General features: G+C 39.6%; 1 protein-coding gene across 3 annotated transcripts in view; it reads right to left on the reverse strand.

Moving 5' to 3' along the window:
- Window positions 1-779: 779 nt before the first annotated feature.
- Window positions 780-23,623, reverse strand: part of nyap1 (neuronal tyrosine phosphorylated phosphoinositide-3-kinase adaptor 1) — a 34,430-nt gene continuing 11,586 nt past the window's right edge. For 2 of the 3 annotated variants that reach the window (XM_077739945.1, XM_077739944.1), the window contains exons 2-7: window positions 15,199-15,448; window positions 8,872-9,242; window positions 7,085-8,797; window positions 6,631-6,873; window positions 5,898-6,004; window positions 780-4,600 (exon numbers count right to left, since the gene is read on the reverse strand). In XM_077739945.1, the coding sequence (XP_077596071.1) occupies window positions 4,184-4,600; window positions 5,898-6,004; window positions 6,631-6,873; window positions 7,085-8,797; window positions 8,872-9,242; window positions 15,199-15,386 (3,039 nt within the window). In that variant the 5' untranslated portion in view covers window positions 15,387-15,448 and the 3' untranslated portion in view covers window positions 780-4,183. Of the gene's footprint in view, window positions 4,601-5,897; window positions 6,005-6,630; window positions 6,874-7,084; window positions 8,798-8,871; window positions 9,243-14,178; window positions 14,638-15,198; window positions 15,449-23,623 lie in introns of those variants that run through there. The other variant, XM_077739946.1, reaches the window with a different exon arrangement.

Here is a 23,623-nt window from a genome sequence, read left to right on the forward strand (position 1 = left end):
TTCGAATCCATTACAAATCTGTAATTTCTGTATAAATGATCCCATCTGTATGGAAAATACAATTTATCATACAAACATAAAGGAGAGATTTGGCGCTTATTCCACAAAAAAAAGCTCATTAATTGCCACAAGCATGAAATCTTTTTATTTCCAATTTTCCTCTTTTGATAATCATTGAGGATTATTCCAGGCTAGATGAGAACGAGCTACAAAACCAAAAAGATGGCTGACTCAACATTCTGCAAAAAGCAAAAAGTCCAATTTTCCTGGATCTTTGATTCATTTTTTTATGGGAGGTCTGTTATGTAAAAATGCAGTTAAAAACAATTGTTATGGTTCAAACTATAAAGGTTGGCATTAGTGTATTGACACACCATGCTTATGATGAGTGCCCTCTATATTCACTAAAACAGCATGATCGTGACAGATGAGGAGGATAAAACAATCCAGTTTGTTGTGTAAAGTTCATTATATAAAATTTATTTGAATGACAATATCAATGCAAATATAGCACTACAGTGATTTCCAAGTTACATTGTATATCTTACCATATCAATATAGTATGGCACTCATATAATGGCCACTGTTTTAGTAGACACACAAAACCATCAGTTTTTGTAAAATAGTTCTGGAAAGTTCCCTAACGCCGCTATTAGTCAGTGAAAAGGAACCATAATAAGGTGATTTGTTGGTATTAGAAATCAAATTGGGCACAATATTCAAGATTATATCAGTTGTGTGTGTGTGTGTGTGTGTGTGTGTGTGTGTGTGTGTGTGTGTGTGTGTGTGTGTGTGTGTGTGTGTGTGTGTGTGTGTGTGTGTGTGTGTGTGTGTGTGTGTGTGTGTGTGTGTGTGTGTGTGTGTGTGTGAAAAGAGTCTCTGCATGCATTGCACCTACCCATTTCCTTCCACCTGGCTTGTGTTTTTTTATTTTTATTTTTTTGAAAATGGAAGCCAATTGTCCAAAAATAAGTTCATTAAAAAAAGGCAGAACATGCGCAGGCGAAACTAAAAGCAAAAGGCCAAGCAGTGACTCTCTAACACATAGGTAGGTCTTCTTCTCACAGGGTTACATTTTGGTGCTAACTATTGAAAAACTACAACGATCAAGAGACATTCAAACGCCTTTATACTTTTACAGAAGGCTCACTTTCACATATCCTGTTTACGTGGCTTCTCAAGATGTAAAAAAAGAAAATGTGACAATAACTACTCGTATATTAACCATGTTTCCTCGTGTAAGTTAATGGAAAATTTGCAATTTTGAAATAGCAGCAAGAAAATGGCGAGCTGTTGTCCATAAATAGAATGTGTAAAAATAAAAAGCAAAAAATGAAACCGATTTTTAAAGGGAATCTTGCATAAATAAACTGTTGGAGGAGTGGCCCTTCATTTCAAGGGCGTGTAATGTGTATTACAACTCTAAGTAATGCAAGGACTGGCTGCAGCAGATAAAATACTCCTAGAAAAACAAGTGAACAAAGTTTATACAGTATGCTACATAATATGTATTTGATTACAAGTATGAAAATGGAAATAATTGCTACATTTTCAATACACTTTTACATTTGTATGTATTTACAGTACATTAGGGTTTGATTTCTCCCAAGTGTTGTGCAGATTGTTCCAGCATTCTGTTTAAGGTGATCAACACTCACAGTCTTTTTGTTGTACCTTATTGGACAACAACCTGACCCTTTGAGCGTCATTGATCAACATTTTGTACCCTTTCATTTGTACCGAAATAAACCTCAAAATTAAAAAAAAGAAGGAAAAAAGAGATCTTTATACAACCACGTGTTATCATGGTGAAGTTTTGCTGTATGTAAAATTCGAACATGATCATCTCTACACAATATTTTTTACAGGACTGTATGTCTACAGTTTTGTGACATGCAGAGGATGACACAGTTAATGTGACTTCTTAAAGTCTTAAGATATGTACGTTTTTAGGCTAGAAGTTGGCGCCAGTTATGTGGAGCCCCCTCCAAACTGGGAGCATATTGCTATAAAATTGCACAAAAAAAATATCCAGAGATTAACTTGATTCAAAAAGTATTACGCAAACAGATATAATAGGTAGCGTTTACACCTCGGCGATTATTTGCATCCACAACAACGATCTATTGATACCAAGACATCTCGTATGCATTGACAAACTTTAAGAAAGACTTCAACGACTTCACATTGAGTCTCACATGTACTCACCCACAGAACATTTTAGACTCACGTCGTTCTTTTCTGACTGGCGCCTTGATTGGATTCCTCCCTGTGCATTGAAGAAGAAAAAAAAATAGACAAAATCTATGTGTCAAGTAGTCAGGAGGAAATTTGGCAATTCTGATCTCCAAGTGGTGATCCTCAACGGTAAGAACGATGGCAAAATTTGGCAATTGCAAACGGAGTGCTAGTTACAATAAGTGTGCTAAAATGAACAGGGGAAGATATTGCCTGCAAGTATTCTCCTTTGCCCAGCTGGTTTCTTTCTCTGAACACTGAATCAATTGAGAAAACACAAAGTCCACAGTCATGTGTAGTGAGTAATGCACACATAGTAGATGTATCGGGGAAACCAAAAAAACACCAAGCAGGCGTATGGCACAACACAACAATGCTAACTCCTCATGTCAAGTCACAACCATCGACCTGCCCCTCAAAAATGTCCATATTCTGTACAGTCCTCATGATGGTGTCGGTCCGGGCCCATCCCGGTTGACATGTAGCAGGAGGTGGGGCACCCCCTGAACTAATAAACTAAACACTGATTAAGTATAGCAAATATCTATTAGTACTTACTATGTTCTGTCACATTTAAGGTGGGACTAAAACCACTTTCCAAAAATGTTCATTTTGCAGTACAGCTACACGATTATGTCCAAAACAATAATTAAAATGGTTTTGGTTTAATATAGTAATCATGATTACTTATCCCATCATTGGAAGGATTCCCTGTTTTTACTATCTAAAAAGATCATTCATGATCATTTTAAAGTAGAAATTGGCCATTTCTTTCTGCGTTTGAACTGGGATAGCTGGCATTGAATGCTCATGTTTTAGTGCCATTTGTGGTGTAAGACATCCATTCATAATACATAATTTATGAACCAACATCCAAATTGTTAAAACAGCAGGAAGGTTGTTCATCTATTTCCCCATTTCACTGTTGTAAGTGGTAATACGGCAAAGGATAATTTAAAATTTAAGTTACAAATATTAATTGTGGCTCCAGTTTCTTACCTACGTCTACAATGTCTTGTGTGTCTTGTGTCTGTCTTTCTACGGCAACCAAGACATTTCCCGAATAAGGGATGAAACAAAGTTTGAATCTAATCTAATCTAATTTCAAATCCATTTTTAAACCAACTCTGGTTTGTCTATCACCATCAATTGCAGCCATTAAATTAAATGTTAGTATCTTACAATTACAGGGGATAATATGTTGTTTTGCTGCACTAACTCTTCACTAACTAACTGATTAAACTTTTCTGTACTTTTTTTTACCATTACTTAGGGCGTTTGATATAGTTTTACCATGCACTCTCCATTTAGTGGTTGGCTAGTAGCTGATCGGGAAGGTGCAATGTTAGAAGTGCAGTGGAGCCCATATTCTTGTTGTAAAATCAGCCAGGCTAATTTAATAGTGGCTCCAAAAATAGGGAATCACAATGAAAATTTAATGAACTATGCAGCAAGACTGATACACGAGTGAGATTTTAAAACCTGGCCTTGAGACTAGTCTTGAGAATTACAACACTATTGAAACCATTTGGACATGTGCAGAGTAACGACTGAGGCTATACTGGAAGATGATCACTGGAAAATGTCTGTCTGGATATGATGATGGAAGACTCATCCATCCATCCATTACCTGTACCACTTTTCTTCAAGATGGTTGTAAGGGAGCTGGAGTCGATCCAGCTTAACCCTGAACAGGTCAGGAGCCAATGGACCTGCTGGAGTTTTGGAGTTTGGGCCAAAAATGCAGAGGACGGGGGAGGGAGAGAAGAGGCTCGTTTGCTGTGGTCAGAAAGGAACGAAAATGATTGGAAACCCTGTTAATATTTTCCACCTGTAAAGAAGCGCCAGCTCAAAATCGCTGTTTTTCTTTAAGTCAAAAGGCCCAACCCACATCTACTCTCAACTAACGACACGAGCTCATGCCCATCGATAATCGGTCCTCCTGTCAGATAGCCGTGTCCCACACGACGGCTTGCGGCCTCTGGCAAGGCGGCGTGCCGGTCTTGCGAGGTTCAGGCGTCCGTCTCCAGCTGGGGAGGATGGGCATGCTGTCCTGCTTGCACAGACTTTTATCAGGGCGCCTATGGGCCTTGATCTCCTTGCAGAGGCAGCGTTTGCGCTCGATGACTTCCAGCAACTTGCCGTCCCGCTGGGTCTGCGCGGACGAAGAGGTGGCCCCGGCGGCAGGCTGACCCTGTGCTAGTTGGGCCAACTGCTGGAACTGCAGCTGCAGGTGGTGCTGTTGCTGAAGCTGCTGGAGCTGCTGCTTTAACTGCAACTGCTGCTGGTGAAGCTGCAGCTGCTGCTGTTGCCGAGACACGCTTGGACTGCTGGACACTTTGGGCTGCGCCAGGCCGTGCAGCTAAAACAAATGAAATCATACTTGTTAGCATAGACATGCCAGCTGCTTAATTTTATACAACGCAAAAAAAAGGCAGCGCAGTAATACCTCTTTTATCGCGGTTAATTTCCATGACCTGCCACAATAGGTGAATAACCATGATCTATGGTTTTTATGGTGTCTATTTAATATTATTAAATCTTCCGAATATATTGTATATTGTGTGTATATTGTGTGTGTGTGTGTGTATATGTATGTATATATATATATATATATATATATATATATATATATATATATATATATATATATATATATATATATATATATATATATATATATATATATATATATATATATATATATATATATATATATATATATATATATATATATATATATATATATATATATATATATATATATATATATATATATATATATATATATATATATATAATGATAAGCAAAAAGAGTGAAAATTAGGTTGGTTTATGGATGCATAAGAAAAAAAGCTCTTCATGCTCTTTTCAAATGTACTTGTATTAAAAAAATGTCAAATCTCATCACACTGAACCCTATTTACATTTTGGAAACGCATGACCACAATTTCAATAAAATGAGGACAACTATAATAATGGCATGCATAAAAATGTATGAAAGAAAAAAATGAATGATCAAATAACCAAAATCTGAGAATTCCAGACTAAGATTAATGCAGATTATAATTGTTCCACCAACTGAATAGCGCACTAAAGAAGAAACACACTAAACATTTTCAATAATTGACCCTCTCAAATGGATTTTGAATCAATTATGAAGTGTCCAAACATTTTGGTCATTCATGTAATAAGTATCTCATAAAAATCTGCAAAAAGAATCACTTAGTAATAAAAATGTAGTAGCACAACTGCAGTTCCTTCTCAGCCCCACCAGGATGTAGCACCACTTTATCTCTTCAAGTTGAGGGCGAGCCATCCAGGCGCATGCAGACTGTCTCTGCAGCACTTTCAAAGTGCGTCAGCACTTACAATGCAGTCGGTATGCTGCAAGAAACCTGCTGCTTCTAACACCGAAACAGCACCTTCTACCCATCACTATTTTCACACATTGGTGCGCCTACGTATGAGCCTGCGTCATGTACCTGCTCTTATTGTTTTGCGCCAGTATTATGTGGGGTGATTATATCCATAAGATAAAAATAGACATGGAGAAAGATCACTGTCTCTAAAAGAAGGGGAGGAAATAATAAGGGCAAAATTAACGTTCAGTCTGAAATGAGCCATGAATGAAGTTCAGAGTCATGAATTATAAGCACCTGATTGAGGGCTTCTCGTGCGGGCAGACTGCTCTGCCTCTGGACGTCTCCTCCGCCCACTTGTCTGACTCCAGCAGCTGAGGAGGACCGGCCCAGCCGACCCACTTCTGCAAAGACACCAATGTTAAACAACATGTCAGCTTATGAGAATGCTGTTATATAAACCGGAGTGTTGACAAGGCTGTAAATTGTGTTTTTTTTTTACCTCAGTCCATCTACAGTTTTCTTACGACTTAAATTTTAGTAAACCCATAATTTTAGAAAGGAAATGTTTTGAATTGGATATATCGCTGGCGGCCTCAACTAAAATTCTGTGCAGTATTTTGTATAACTGAACATCAGGTGAATTCAAATGGAAAGCAGCTTGACAGTGTTTGTCAAGAGAGTTTCGCACTCTATTTAATTCTTCCTGTGGTTCAATCTAGAAGCAATGAATTTCGAAATGAATGTGTTTGCCTCACGGTACGCTTTTCTGTTATTTTTAAGGTAAACAGCAAATAATTTTGAGAACAAAGCCCCAGCTTTGAATGACAGTCAGATCCTTTCTAGCTGTTTAGCTTCAACGACAAAGAACTTGTTAAGTTCAACAACAACAAAGTACTTGTTAAGTTCTCAATGACATGATGCAGGCGTAAAGTTTTGTATGAGGACAAATAAAAGCAGAGGAAACAAACCCAGTGTAAATGTCAAAGTATTTTTGCAGAGGTTTTACAGTCAAAAGATTGCTACCCACCTCCATTGCGACAGGCAGGGAAAGTTTGACAGGGAAGAGGCATCCCGATCCTGGGCAGGGCTCTGAATCCCGGACCGCTGTCCGCACCCAACAGCGACTCACAGTGACCTAGGGTCCTGCTTGCGGCGCCACTATAGTGCAATGGGATGCTTGACGGACCCCCTCGTAAACCCATTCCCAATTCATCCTTGTCCATCCGCAATAACGCGTCAGCACTTCCGTTCCAAGTCCGTCCTTCTTCTCCTGGGGTGGGACGACATTGAGGCAATATTTAGAGAATGTTTGATCGGCCATTTTGCTTTTTGCGTTTACATACGAGCAATAACGGAGGTAAAACGCAAAAAAAAGAGTTTACGGTCGTGTAAACGCGCCATTAAAGTACCAGAAACACGATACTTTTTTTTGCTTAAGATTGTTGTCATGTTAATGTGACCTAAAATAACCTCTGACTTACTTTCAGTGTCTCTGCTCCCGTGGCTAAAGGATAATTTTCTGTGCAAGGGCCAGGAGGAGCCTTCGTCAGTGGCAAAGTTAGCACTGCTGTCCCAAGGCATGAAGCCAGCTTTGGATTGGAAAGCTGAAGATCCTTCACTACCCTTGGAGCCACCCTCTCCAACACCGGTGAGGCTGGATGGTTGCTGCGAGGACTGTGTCTGGAAGCTTCCCCTTAAGCTCTCGTAAGCCGGCGGTCTCCGGAAGCCTCCGGAGGGGTAAGTCCACAGGAGGGGGCTGTCTGAGGATGGTGGCTTGTAAGCCGGCAGGCCGTGACTCGTGTGAGAGCGTGAATGAGGACGAGAGTGAGAGCGATGGGACGAGGACAGTGGTGTGGGAGTCAAGCTGGTGCTACCTTGAGATGTTGAACCACTGGTGGAAGAAAGTGGATCCAGTTGCAAAGAGTGTGGGCCGCTATCCCGGTCCTTATCTTTTTCTCTAACCCTGTCCTTATCCTTTTCTCTGACCCTGTCTTTATCCTTTTCTCTAACCCTGTCTCGGTCCCTATCCTTGTCTCGGTCTTTCTCTCCTTTGTCGGACTTTAAGAGAAAGCTAACAGATTTTCCTTCCTTGCCCGTACTAGAGGTTTGGGTCTGCACGGTGGCCTGGCCCTCAGAGCTGTTCTTAAGCGGAGCGGGAGAGTCTCCCCTTTCCGGTTTGCGATAGTGATGGTAGTGGGAAGGCCGATGGTGAGGGTGGTGGTGGTGATGGTGGGAGAAGGGCGACGTGGATTTGGAGGACGGGGGCAGCGGTGTCGAGTGACTCCTGGCTCTGAGTCCGGGAGCCGGTCCCAACTGGGAGTCTCTGCTGTGTTTCTCTTGAGGTGTCACGCTTCCCCCCGATGGCTCTTTGGAGCTCGAAGTATGAACGTTAGAGGAATTTGAGGATGAGGAACCGGCTTGTGCGGTCCCGCTGGATGTTTGAGCCCCAATTTTCGAGGAGCCCGAAGCTTTGCTCTGTACTCCCACCCCGCTGGACGCCGCTGCCGGTTGAGGGAAAGCTAGCAGCGGGGGGCGGTGCTGTAGAAGATTAGGGAAAGGGGCAGGGATCTTGGTGTTCGATTCTGGTTCACATTTACTCCCTTGCAGCAGGTATGGAGTCGGCGCTCGTGGAGTATGGGGGCTGGTGGATAGGACCTGTGGGACGGGGGTTGATGATGCAGAGGAGGGTAGGGGGGAAGAATGAGAGATGGAGACTGTAGCTTTAGGTTTGGAATAGGAAGGAGAAGAGGATGATGGTCGCGGCAGTGACGAGCTACTGGATTGCGAGGGGGCCACGTGATAATGTTTGGAACTTTTCATCTTCTCGTGTTTGCCTGGCAGGATTTTGTGGGATTCTCGATTCTCGTGTTGTGGGTATTTCATCTCTTCGTAGATGGCCTCGCTCTGGTCCGAGTCTGAATCGGGCGTGGTGGCCACCGGGGTGATCGGGTGAGGGGTGGCGGACTGACTCTCCCTAGTGAAGACTTGACCCACCATCTCTATATAGACTGGCTCGTCGTCTCCGTCTCCTGTTTGGATCTGAGAGTCGGCTCCTTGAAATGGGAGCGATGCGGTAGAATGAGGCACACGCGGAGGTAGCGGGTCAAAGGAGAGCTGGGTACTGGGACTTCGCTTGGGTTTTAAAGGAGGCACCTTTTTGGAGCCAACGTCTCCGGAGTCTGACTTCTTCATGGCTGCGGAGATAGAACGACATGTTAAGTAAGATGGTTTTCAGACAATAACATAAGCAGGCCACATTACTCCTAACCATTTTTCTTGTCGGAGTGCTTGGCCTGGGAGTGGCAGGCTGGCGGAAGCGGCGGCGGCGTCTCAGGAGGTCCTCTGCTGTCAGCAGACGAAGCGCTGAGGCGAGTGGTGGGATGACGTTTGGGCTTGACCGGCGGGCATCGGCCACCATGTTGGGATTGGCTATCGGAGTAATCTTCGTTTTCCAGATTGTCGTCTCCGGCGCCAACTGCATGGCAGGATTGCGAGCGCGGCGCCATAGCTGAGGCACACGAGTGAGGCGAAAGGTCCTGGGAGGCAGGCATAGTCATGAAGCCCATTCGGAAGTGGCGACGGAACGAGGCCAAGTCTTTGACTTTGCCCACGGTCGCCGAGGGGTCGTTTGCAGACGAACTGCAGTTTAGGCAAAAGCATAAAAGAATAAGAGAAAGATTCATTTATTTTAGTTAGTTGTTCAACAGTCACCTCCATCTTTTGCACCCATGTCACCCATCTCCTCCTCTTCACATTTACTCTACTCTCAAATGCACTTAATTAGGAAATCAATTCTCATGTCAAAACAGAGTACTCTTAGTGAATACTAGACTGTCGGAATTCATGCTCGCATTATTCTACTCAACCCACGTCTGTTTTCTGCACTCGGCCGTTACCATGGAAACTCTTGTTGTGCAGTTGATGGTTTTTCTCAGAAATCATGGCTTCATTTGTAGCACAAGCCGTAAAACAATAATTCACAAATAATGTGTAATGCCTTCTTTTTTCTCTCATTTCTGCCCCACTTGCTTAATCATAAATGTACAGTGAAATTTGTTATAAGGGAAAATTTAGTTCCTGTCCAGTAATTTAAACCCATCCATTTTCAACACTGATTATCCATGTTAGATTAACAGAGTGCTGAAGCCTATCGTAGTAAACTGTGTGCATAAAGCGGACTACATCCTGAACGCAATCAGTCAAAGAATACACAAAGACAGATAACAATTTGTAATTCCGCACTGGCAATGTTGGGTGGGAATGAATCCCAGGCGTTCCCCATCGAAGTCAGGAGAATGTACCAATAAACCGGCAACTCGCAGTTAGTGAAAGAAATAAGAAATCACAGCAGTTATTAGAGTAAGATTATGTATCCACAGCATTGCTACTGGGTGTTGTTTATAAATTAATTTCTGTCAACTTTACCATTTAACATTGATATTTAACAATATTTGGCCATATATGGCAGTGAATCAATTGTTGAATGGGTATACATGAATAAATAAAAGAAAATCCCCAGAGTAATTGAAACAGTTAATTCAGGATATTACAATTTGTTTTAATTGCACTTTAGCTATAAGAGACCCAGCGTGTCTGTAACGAGCCTGAAAATAATGTAGAGTTGCCTCAAGTGAACAATTATTGCATGGTAAGGCACTATATGGATACAGGTCACATGGAATTGTTTCAACGATGCAGTGAAGCACACAGGAAGACAACTGGAGCTTACAACACATTGTCAACATAATGGGCAGCCCGAGCTGTGTTCCAGTTAGCCATGATGAAGATCACGTGTCTACTTCCCAATATTAAAAGGAAGGTAAAGTACTACTGCAGATGCCGGCATATTCCTGTGTACTTCCACATAGTTATGGCGACTGAAATTAGACATGGCTGCTGCAGGACCAAATTTAGACCAGAATGGATGCTACAAGATTTCTTCAGGCACTGTCAAATACATATTTCCCCAGAAGCTTACATCTTAGAAGCAAAATCCTTTCTTGCAATTCATGCTTCACTAATCTGGGGCCATTTATTGTACAGGAGGACGAAATATAAAACACCATTCTCTTCTCCACATATCCCGGCATCTTCCTAATTTCCCCCAAAAAAAGGTGAATTGGGCAAATTTGAGACTGAATATACAAAAGAGAAATAGATTGTAAGAATAAGAGGAAAATGGAAAGAAACATACAATAGATCAGATCCTTCCTCCCATTCAAAAGAAATGGCGGAATGTTAAGACATATGTATGTATACATATGCATCTATGTGTATGTATATTTAAATATATATGTATATATATGTATATGTATATGTATATATATATATATATATATATATATATATATATATATATATATATATATATATATATATATATATATATATATATATATATATATATATATATATATATATATATATATATATATATATATATATATGTATATATATATATGTATATACAAATAAATAGCTACTAAATAAGTATATAATTAAATTAATATATATATATATATATATATATATATATATATATATATATATATATATATATATATATTTTTTTTAAATTTAATTATATACTTATTTAGTAGCTATTTATTTGTCTAAAATGTCTTTTTCTGTGTCTGTATTCTCACCCACTTGCTACTGTTACAATGAAATTTCCCAAATACGGGATGAATACAGTAATCTAATCTAATCTAATCTAATAAAAAAAGACTATGATTGTCAAAATATAGGATAGATGTAAACAATTTAGTCATTAAAACAAAATTTAAAAAACCCCAAATACAGCCTCTAGATTTCTTTTAAAATTCATAGTATTAAACTCATTCGCTACCATTGACAGTAATCAACATCCAATTCATTTCCACTGCGAGGACTGGCTCTGAATGCTCATAGTTGTGTGCCATTAGTGTAACTAGATGTCCAATAAATATTATTACTGGGAAACCACCCAGTTAAAATGGATTGGATGTTCAGCACCGCTAATCGCAGCCGATGACTGCCCTACAAAGAGATAAACAAGCAGGTAAAAGCTCATATGATCTCACCTCTGACCCAAATTACATGATGTGTACACCTTTTTTTTTTTTATCACAAAGAGACCTTCATCCATAGCCATGAATCATAATCATTTAATGTGCAAACCCCCTACCTGGAGTGAAAATGAAATCTTCCACATAAAAGTCCCATTAGGGTTACTGGGCTAATAAAAGCCTCAAATGAAATATGGTGGCTTTGTAACCTTTGTCCCAATCATGTGGGGAAAAGCATGTGTGTGATCCAAACATTATGAGGTCATCAGCTGCTTTACTGAATCTGCTCATTGGAGGTTGATGTTGCTAACGAGGAGTGCGGCGCCCCATGCAGCTAGTGTCCTATTTCAAATCTACCTTTCTAAGACTGTGTTGGCTAGTGGCTTGTGTTCCAACCATTGAGTGCAAATGATCTTGAAATAAAGACATGCAATAAAGCCTCGGAGCAATCCGTCAACATCTTGCCGAAACTTTTAGGTTAAGGTTGGGTGCCGACATTGAACGTGCGACTGTCCTCCTTCTGACAGATTTTACGAACGCATCTGACACAACCCACAACACTTTCACAAGCAGCTTTAAGTTATGGCTCCACTCTCATGAAGCTGTACACTTGTGATTCATCCTCTGTAACCGCGACTAAATCCCCATAATACAGGGGTGTCCAAACAAAGGCCTGCGGGCCAACTACGACTCACTGCCCAGTTTTTATTACATTGTTTTTATTGAAAATGTCATAGAAAACAGCCCACAAAAGAAGTTTAAACTCAGGCTCAATGTAATCTCAGCTTTTAGAGATGGCGAATGAAACATATGTAGAATTATTTTCAGTAGTGTAAATATATTATTTATTTTAATGTGCTTCTTATCCTCACGAGGGTGACAAGGGGGTGATGGAGCCTATCCCAGCCAACTCCGGGCACCAGGCCGGGGAAACCCTGATCTGGTGGCTAGCCAATCACAGTGAAGGAGGACCTAATAAAGAGAATGTCTTATCTTGTACTTGCACCAAAACTCCATAGGCTGCTAAACACTTTAGTCAATTTTTGTACCTGTCTACTTAATTATGTGACCACTAATTCATATTGACTAACTATCTATATTGACTACTTATCTATGTTAACTACGTATCTATGTTGACTACTTATCAATGTTGACTACTAGGGTTTTTAACTGCCAATTTGGATTTGTAGTCAAAAAGGACTTGACTTTTTTCTGTTTTGCTGATAATCTATTTAACAAATAAAAGCGAACGATTATAAATTGGTCCTTGCATCATTTGATTTGATTTTTTAAAGCAGAAAAAAGTTTAGACACCCCTCCCAAAATGTATGTGCTAAACGGTTATTTCTAACTTCCTGCACTGCCGCAAATTTTCATCGTTGAGGTCTAAATTGAAATCTGTGGCTGACTTTACATTTTTGCAACAGTGTTGGGAAATGTGGTGATATTCTAAGAACATCAGCTAACACACCAGTATCATCCTGCTTAGTTTTTATGGATACGAAGAGTCACAAAATATATATTTTATGCGCTGGCTTCACATTCATTCTTGGAAACAAGATTTGTCCTTAGCAGACTTCCTTGAAGACAACGTTGCCATTTCATATTTCATTTTGTAGTTCTCTTCGATGCTCTATGTCCAATCACAAATTCCATCCATCTTTGATACACTTTCTCTAAAGTAGAGGCCTCCAAACGAGTCCCCGAGGGCTGCTGTGGGTGCAGGTTTTTGTTCCAACCCATCCAACAAAAACAATTCAACCAACGAGTTTTTTGCTGAAAAAAGAAGCATGAATAGTTTGGGCACCAGTGCTCTAAGGTAATGACTGCCAATGTGTTAAAATCATATATTAGACGTGATGCGATAACCCTAATGCACAAATTACAATATTATTTATACATTTCACTGTACTATACTCTGATATAGTATTATTTGTTTGTAGTTTGTTTAAATGAGATATCGGTCAATTGTCATGTGTATTAAACCATTATGATACTGGAACATATTGTAAACTCAACGGATGTTAATACTGTACATACATAGTACATACAATCGGTATCTCCAATCACAAGCCTAACCGCCAATAAAGCCAGCTCTTCTTTAGATTAGATAACTTTATTCATCCTGTATTCGGAAAATTTCATTGTCATATTGGACATATCTTCATTCTTATTGGATATATATATATATATATATATATATATATATATATATATATATATATATATATATATATGTATATATATATATGTATATATATATATATATATATATATATATATATATATATATATATATATATATATATATATATATATATATATATATATATATATATATATATATATATATATATATATATATATATATATACACATTCATACACATAGATGTACATGTTTACGTCTTAAAATTCAGCCATTTGTTTTGTTAAAGAAAAATGTCCAGAATTTAATTTTAAGAAGGAAAACAAACCCTGCTGCAGTCTGTCTGGCACAGTATAAATCATGAAAAAAAACATACTCACCCATTTAAAATTCCTTATCTTCAAAGGCGTCTCAGCTTCATAAATGGAATTCCTCTCCCGAGGCATTCCAGATCTCAAACTATCTACTTTCACCCTCTTCATCCCACCTCCTTTGTCCCACCTCCTACAGTCTGCCAATATTTGACTTGAGTTCCACCCTCATGTCCCTGACTGGGTCTGTTTGGACTCAACGGCGGTCACGTTCTCCTCTCACCTTTGCCGCAGCGGCCTCGTGTGACTCTGCTTTCATCTTTCATCATGTTTTCATTTCCCACAAAAAATGGCCCACACAAAGCACTAGACGACACCGCTCAAAGAGCTAAACGATGTGCCTGTGCACCGCAATTCCACACAATGACCAGAAACACTTCCTAGCAATATGACTGGCAACATCTTCCTCACGAGCTTTCGCATGCTGTTCAAAAGCGACATTGTCAATAGCAGCAAACTAATCAAAATAGAACGGCTTCAAACATCTTGTGATCTGATTAGCCTGCTTTAAGGCCTATGCATTTCCCGGAGCGTTTGTGCCAGAACAATTTGGCGAAAGTACATCTCAGTTGACTGTTTCCCTTCAAGTTTTTTTTCTGCACGAGGCAATACAAGTACATCAGCATGGTGATTAATAAGAACATCAACCTTTTCCGAGTTATGTGGTTTGTAATTCTTGATTTAGATTCATTTAAACTGACAATTTAAATCTAATCTACCAGTAAACCACACCCTGAAGTTTGTCATCCCGGAATTGGAGGACAGTCTGTCTTCAATATTCTTGAAAAATAATCCTTATTTATTAGTTTATTCTAAAGATGTTGTAATAAACTATCACTGGCTTCATTAGCTCAGTTTACAGATCAATGATTGATTCGTTTTTATCATTCTTGCTAGGGATAGGGATTGTTTATTTATTTTAAAGATTTGGTCTCAGAATATGTACATTCCCACACAAACTGCAAATTGTTTAAAATTGGGGAGACGGGAAGGGTACTCCAATTCTGGAATGATGCAGCATCCTCTCACCGTTTCTTGCTTCCATCGTGGTCTCTCTGCCTCCAATCCAAACGGCTCTTGCGATACAGCAGGTTCATGTCACTGCGGGGTCGTTCCACCTCGCAGCCAATCACAGCGCAGTGTAGCCGCTTACTCCTCCTTTCTATGTCACGCAGGAAATGCTCGACTGCCACATCCTGGGCGGAGCCAGAGCTCATGGTACTCAAGGAGCCCCAAGATGATTGGAAGCGTTGTCACAGGGCTACTGAGTTCAGCACCCCTATAAACACAAAAAAAATGTTGAGTGCCATTTCTAAAGGCTTATTCACACCAGAAAAATTCACATTTGCTTTTTTTTTTTGGTTCGGTCAAAAAAAAGGGATTTTTGGGTCTTTTCATCTTGCAATTTTTGTTCCAAGATTTGAAAACCAACCCAAACATGTCCAAACATTGTTCAATGATTGGACAAAACAGTCAAATATCGAATTAAATACCGAATTTAAAAAGTAAAAACTCATCTAGATCTGGTGTGGTGCACTTGTGCTTATAACCGTATTTTATCCAAGTAGTAAAATCCCATTTATCATCATTTTAAGTGTATTTTCCAGCATAGTTTTTAATCTCAAGTAGACATTTTTTCTCCTAATTGTTCATCGTTGAACTGACTAAGCAAAGACTGTGATGCTTACCAAGCAACATTTCCCATAATGCCTGCTAGTATACTGGATACCATTACGTGTAAAAAGTGTGTGATTTCAAAACTGGTTTGAAATACACTGCAGTCATTTTCCAACAAATGGCCAATCAAACCAAGCGAACAAAGTTTGCTGGTTTCTATTCAAACCAGCGCAAAAGCTGCAAATTGCAAACTTTTTGATCCGGATCAAATATGGCAGGTTTAAATAAACGCTAAAGCTGCTGAAACGGACAATAACACATGCTCCTTCCCAATTGGCCTTGATTAATGCTTTATACAGCTTGTTTGGATTTTCAATTGATGAAGAAAACAAGAAACACTAAACACAAACTGCAATAATTGACAGCATCAGCTTTCAAACTTGGAAATCCAAAACCAAAACTTAGTTTAGTAAAAAAATCTGAACAAATCAATGTTCAAACAGAGAATTTCCACTTTTGAAATGAAAATAAATAGTGAGTCATCTTATCTATAACAGTAATACAAATAGTGAGTGTGGTTTTGTTTACCTCCGCCTCTAGTGTATCACATGGAAACTATTTATACTTTCATTATCCAGTTATGAATATTTGAGTAAGCATGGTAACTCAGCTTGAGCGCGTCTCTGGCTGCGGGCCCCGGGATGGGCTAGCTGAAGCTGTCTGCCAAGCAGACAGTAATGTGGATTGTCATATATAGCGCATGCACAGCTTCCTCCTCACGCTCACCCTATGAGTAGTCAGCCTTGTTGTGGGGCAGATAAAGCAAGGGCCCGCTGGGCTTTCCACGCTGCTCAATGGGAATACAACGTGCAACTGGCTAAGAAAAGCACAGCTGTCAGCTGACGCATGTTTGTTTTGTCCTCGCAAACGGAAACGTGGAGCATTTTAAAGCTGCGACGTGCCAAACCGTCCAAAGATTCATTTGTTCTTTTGAGTGAGAGGTATTATCTGTCAAATGTACCCATTTTTCCCCCTTATAGAGTCATTGGTTTGCAAGGGTAGTAAATAATACATGCTTGGAAAATGAGTTTTACGTATTCAGGTTCACGTGGCAATTCTTGTGTGCGTCTAAATCGGGAATATGCTCTGAATGTAAGTTGTATGAAATAAGGCATAAGGTATTCATCATCTTTACATTGAACTGCCATGGTTGATGCTGCCTTGTGGCAGATCCATTTGCAAGTGACTTTGGAAGGGTTTCTCACATGGGAAACGTGAGCTCAAGAGAACTTTATAGGACACTGAACAGGTTTTTTTACCATAAAGATGGGGTTCAAACGTCAGTTGCGATAAAAAGAGGAATTGAAGACATTCTAAAATTCTTTCAGATATTCAAATAGTCCACTCATATGGATACTTTAGAGCATCCCATTGTGGGCCATGAGCCCATGCAAGAAGAAAGCTCTCAGATGAAGTGGCATCCATTTTTTCCTCAATATTGTAGAGCAAACGGTTCCACAAAGGGCCGCAGTGAGTAGGGGTTTTCATTCCAACCCATCATTAAAAGAACACCTTTTCACCATTACAGTGTCCTAAGAGTGCAATCAGTGGATTGCATTCAGGTGCTTCTTGTTTTCTGCAGAAATATCATTGGTCAAAGTGTCTATGCTGAATTGGTTGGAACAAAAACCTGCACCCACCGCGGCCCTCGAAGACCGGTTTGGCCATTCCTGTTGTAGAGTTATGTGTCCTAAAGTAGATTCGAGTGTGTTTTTAGCACATTCACTGGAAACACCGTCCAGACTTTAACCCTAATAAAGTCACAGAGTTAAAAAAACGATTACAACATGCAAGATTGCACAACAATATTTGAGTGATGAACTGTATGGTTACTACATTTTTGGAGCATACCACACAAATTAGATATACAATTTTAAGCCCTATTCAACTAAAGTGTTGTAAAACTTAACAGACTTGAAAATATATAACTCAGTCAACTACATGACGACAATTTTACTGTTATGACTGCCATTTTGATTAAATCCTTCAAATGTTTGGGATTCCAGTGTTCACTCTATATCGGGGGTGTCAGACTTGGGTTGGTTTGCGGGCCGCGTTAACGTCAACTCGATTTCATGTGGGCAGGACCATTTTAGATAAACTTAGATAGTTTTTATAAATGGATAAAATTAACTGGATTAAAAGGCCTGAATATTCAGTTTTTTATAGATCTAAAACAATGTTTATTTAAGCTTTTTTATATATTTTTAGATTTTACAAAATTATTTTTTAACTAAAAACTGAAAAAAAATATTAAAAAATTACAATTATTGATTTAAAAGGGGGAAAACCAGGAAATTTAATATACATCTATACTCTTTATTTTAATTTGATCCTAAAACAGAAAGTCGTTCTTTATTTTCCCGGGCCACACAAAATGATGCGGCGGGCCAGATTTGGCCCCCGGGCTGCCAATTTGACTCTATATGATTAAAGAATAACTGAGGCGGAGGACCCCATGAATTGGTGGCCAGCCAATCGCTGGGCAAAAGCATACAGATAACCATGCACACTCAATTTAGAGTGTCTAATCAGTCTACCCTGCATGTTTTTGGAATGTGGGAGAAAACCGGAATACCCGGAGGAAACCCATGCAGGCCCGGGGAAAACATGCAAACTCCACACAGGTGGACGTGACCTAGATTTCAACCCACGACCCCAGAGCTGTGAGGCTGACGCGAGAACCTCTTGCTCTGCCTTGAAATATTCAATAATGACTCAATGAACAAAACCCATTTAGAGTCATTGTGCGAGCATGATGCAACCTGGGCCAGCAAGCCCACTGAGTTTTGTTATGACGCCTAATTCTTTTTGTCAGGGCCCAGTGTGTCATGCAGTGTGTCAGCGCGACGTCTGCTATTCTTGTACCCCACAAGCCCTGACCACAACCCCGCCGCCAAGCTTGCGAAATCCATGTTAATTAGGTTAGAGAACTGCAAGTGTAAGGTGGTCTTTTATTACAAGGGAATGTGATTTGGGTTGCAGAGATCATGGTTATTTGAGCAGTTCTGCAGGTGTGGCCGTTAAAACATGGGTGTTGGTGAACGATAACCACCAGCATAGTTCCACCATGATGAGTTTTTAGTCAAAAATCAAATGAAAGGATCATGTCAAAGAGTATTAAAAAGTACATTATCACGATTTACTCAGATCAAAACTAATGAAATTATGCATAAAAAAACAACTTTTACAAAGGTGTGTCTGTGCATAGTGGAAACTGATGACGCTTTCAGAGGAAGGGATTCTAGAAAATGACATGTGACTCAACGGAAAACAGTAGCCGAAGCAATTTTTCAATTTTTTCAAAATTGAAAGTCTGTCAGAGGAGGGCATAAGTCCTAAAGAACATGATTTTTGGCTAATTTTACCATAGAATTTCAAACTGGAGGCTGAATCACCATAATATGGTACAAGTGACTGAAAGAAAATGAGAGAGTGCCGATATGGAAGCATCTCAGGCGTTATTAACATGGAATCCTATTTCATGGTGAATATCTTACATTAGTACTTTAGGCAATATCAAGCATAGCAATTAACAAACTGATAATTTGTTATTTTGCCAAGGTGAGACCAAAAATGCTGGCTAAGGCCTTGTTGTTTCAGTTTCAAGGTCATTGTAAACAACTTTTATTGGCAACATGTAATTTGTGACTTGGTCAAAGGAGTCTTCAGTAAAATGTATTGATCAAGAAAAAAATAATAATAGGCATAATTGGCGAAACACGTATCAACAACAAAAAATCAAAAGCCTTTATTATTGTCATCATACACAGCTGGGTAACTGGAGAGAAAAGTGCCACTGCACCCGTGCGCACCACCATTTTGGATCAAATCCAAAATGATTTAATTTCTTTGATAAAACTAAAACGCTGGTCACCATAGCAATTGAACTAAACTGATAAAAAAAAAAGCCTATCTTCCGTTATATCACTACCGGTACGTGACTTTGACTTCCTGACCAACAACAAAATGGGAATAAAACTAGTTTGAGCTTTTTTGGTTTATTTTACAGCTCAGTAATGTCAATTTATCCAATTCAGTTAAGTGTTAGTGGGAAATAAATAAAAAAAAAGTTATGGTGTGTAATGAAAATATTACAAGATGCCTGTCATGCTGTAGACAAGGTTATACCATAGCTTTAATCAGGATTTTGGGGCATCTGCAGGGTCAAGGGATGCTTGAATTTCTCGGATAGGAACCAGAAGGCAGATGGCACCATGATTCATGGAAGTGGAGCGGCATGCAACTCAGCAAACAACTCATTCATGCACATAAGCAATCAGATAACATTCAAATATTTGCCAAGCCCACATGCACACATGTAATGTTACAGGAGATGCTATAGCTGCCATTGATAGGATGCAATTGCAATCAGAGAAGAATAGAAATACGGAAAAGCAATTTCACAGTTATGATTTGCCTGGTGTTTTTTAGTCATTTTGGTGAAATATTAGCAACACAACAGAGAAAATAGAAAATACACAGTTAGTTTGCACACAGCATGTTTGTACCGCAAGGCAAGACATATGTGTGGAATATGTACAGGCAAATAGCAAATCCTAAATGACATTACTCTCAGATGTGTAATATCTTTTTGCTTTTCCCCAGAGCTCATTTTATTACTGAATGTTCATTCTTCTGGGGATGTAAGATAATAAATATTCATGAGGCAGCTGTTTATTTAATTTTCTACTCAGTGATTAAATGCTCCAATTCCAATACCTGTCGAATATAATTGTCAAATAGCTGTAATTAAACTGCTGGATTATTTTTTTATTTGAATGTGTAGCATTAGAATCTTATGACTGTATGTTCTCATATAAGAGCAGAGCGTTTGCTACATGGAGTACCAGACATCAATTACATGGAAGACATTTATGTTAGGGTTCCTTGATTTTATGCTTTTTCCCCCCTGGTGTCCTGTCTGAGTGATTGTCCATTGTGTTCAGCTGTCGTTTTCCGCCACTGGTGTATTCCCTGCTTGCTCCCTCGTGTTTCCCAGGTGTTCCCAATTGTCTCGTCAACCCATGTCAGTCAATTTAAACCCCACTGATTGTTATGTCATTCGTTGGATCGTCTGCTTTTGTTTGTCCATGCCATATTTCCATGATACCTCAATCCCTGTTCCATATGCCTTGGTCCACACTTTCCAATGTCTCCCCTTGTCAGGTTTGGTTAGGTGATTCTTGTTATTTTCTAAGAAGTTATTAAAGTTTTGATTCGAGCACCACCTCCCTCGCCCTCGCCTGCTTCCTTGCGATTGGGTCTTAATTCCTTGTTACCTCTCAACTGCAAATTGCTCAAGGCGTAACAAATTATTAGGATGGCATTAGACATTTATTAGAATAGGTTTGGGGGACCTCTCCCAGCAGACTTTGGGCAGGAGGCAGCCATAAGCTCAACTATATTAACCATATTAATGAACAATCACATTCAAACCTATGGTCAGTTTAGAGCAGGGGTGGGCAAACTTTTTGGCCCGGGGGCCACATTGGCTTTAAAAATTTGACAGATGGGTCGGGTCAGCACAAGATCCGATATGTATAAAAAACTGCATCCGTTAACAGTACATATGAAACATAAACATAAAAAAAAGACTAAAGTATTAACATACTCATCACTCATCATTAAAGTAAAAAGTATAAAGTACAAAGTAAAGTAAAAAGGAATGTATTAAAAAATATTAAAATGTCATTTAAAAAAAGATGGAAGGCCTGTAAAACACGAAAAATAAATAAGAGTGGACAGAGCTACTGCCACTGGCTTCCGCGTGATGGCGCCATCTCGGGGAAAAAAAAACATTTGGACAACGTCGGCGGGCCGGATAAAAACGCCTCGCGGGCCGGTTGTGCCGGATGTGGCCCGCGGGCCGTAGTTTGCCCATATCTGGTTTAGAGTCATGTTTAGCCCTAGCATGCCTGATTTTAAAATACGAGAAGAGCCAAAACCTCACGCTTAAAAAGCCTTCAAACAAACTTCAAATAGAAAGGCCAAGATTTGAATTGTCAATACCCATTTTTTGTTACTATAATGTCTTTGTACACATGACACGCTACCTTCTACCTATAGCTGTTCAATGGACAAGATTTGCCAATGAATGCCCTGCTATATTTGGAATTCAACATGACAGCCTCACTGAAAAATTTGCCGAACCCAGACACAATGATGAGGCTCAGTCTGGAGTTTTACCCGAAAAGGGCGGGGCGTTCGGAGAGGGAGCAGCAAAGAGGATGCAGCACAGTTCAGGATAATTCGGCAGCTTCAAAAGCAAAGCCAAAAAGAGGGAGAAAAAGCAGCAGGAGAAGGAATTGGAGGCGTGGCCAAATGTGAGAAAACCAATGAACCAATGCCACCAGGCTGGACAGTGCAGATAGGCTGAAAATATTCTGCAAAATATGAAGATGGGGTATATAGTAGGGGAGGAATAAGCAAATTTATGGTGAAAATAGCAAGAGGCGACCAGCCTACGAGAATGGGGGAGGGAGGTGCAATCACGCCTCGCACACTAGTGACTGTGTGTGGTCTCTTAGCAACACAGTCAGCCATGCATCTTCTTCCCAACCTCTGAATATGCAACAGGACAGCATCCTCTCCAGACGTTATGCCGCCAGAAAAACTTCCCGTTTGAATCTGATCATCCTGCCATTGAAAAAAGAAAAAGAAAGAAACTAAGGGAAAACGGAGATGCTCATGAATCCAACGATAGCATCTGTAACCCATAGCAACCATTGCCCCACTGTTAATGATGACTCAGCTATGCAAACGACACAGGTTCACCAGGGATACGTTCAAAAGCGGCAGCAAGATGGGAAAATATTCTGCTATTCGGTGTCAACTCTTCAGAAAGATTTCCACACGTGGAAAAACTGTAGACAGTGTAGAAATATTGGAATTCCTCTTGAAGATATATTCTTTGATTTTTAACAGCGGTGTAGTAATATCCCCCTTGAGTTTGAAAGTCTGAGCCGTTTAGGCTAATTATTAAAAGACCGCAATGCCTCTCCAACAGACTTTTCGTGTTGGCATGAAAGGGAACAGACCAAATATGAAGCAGATGTAAAATGTGATTGAGCAGATTTTTCTTAAATTGTTGGCTAGCAGGAGCTACCAGAGCAGTGACAAACATTCTGTTCCCGGCATATACAGGATGGCCTACATGGCCCAAAATGTGATATTCACTTATTGTGGGTGTGAAATCTCAGCTATATAAAAAGTTCTTTCAGTTCTTAAAGGAAAAAGGCAAAATGCTTCAACGTAATCCAAAATTGCATCGCGTATATATTTAAACTTCATTCAATTGCTGATCAAAAATCTGTCGGAATAATTATTGATTTTGCTTACCATCAATAATTCTATTTTTATTGTATGTGTTATGTGTTTAAATGGATAAATACATTGATAAATGAATAAAATGATAATAAACAAGAACAGAATTGGTAGTTTAATGCAGGGTTGGCAAACAAGTTAGAGACAAAGAACCAAAATTTTCAACCATGAGAGTCAAAGAGGCACACCTCACGAGCAAGATAAAAAAAGCCAATCTGCCAAAGTTTTTTTTTTCTAAATATAATGTATTTTTTGTTCTGAATGGGCACTGATGAATTTGACTGTTTTAAGAGAAAATAAAAAATAAGAGAAACAGAAAACAAGCCACAGTACGTACAAAATATACGAAGCACAGAGACGCATGCGGCTCGAGAGCCGTGGGTTCCCCATCCCTGGTTTAATGGGTAAGTCAACCACTTGGTTTTCACCTTGACGCTATTCCAATTCTGAT

Source organism: Stigmatopora nigra, chromosome 19 (assembly GCF_051989575.1).
Source record: "Stigmatopora nigra isolate UIUO_SnigA chromosome 19, RoL_Snig_1.1, whole genome shotgun sequence".
Taxonomy (NCBI): Eukaryota; Metazoa; Chordata; class Actinopteri; order Syngnathiformes; family Syngnathidae; genus Stigmatopora; species Stigmatopora nigra.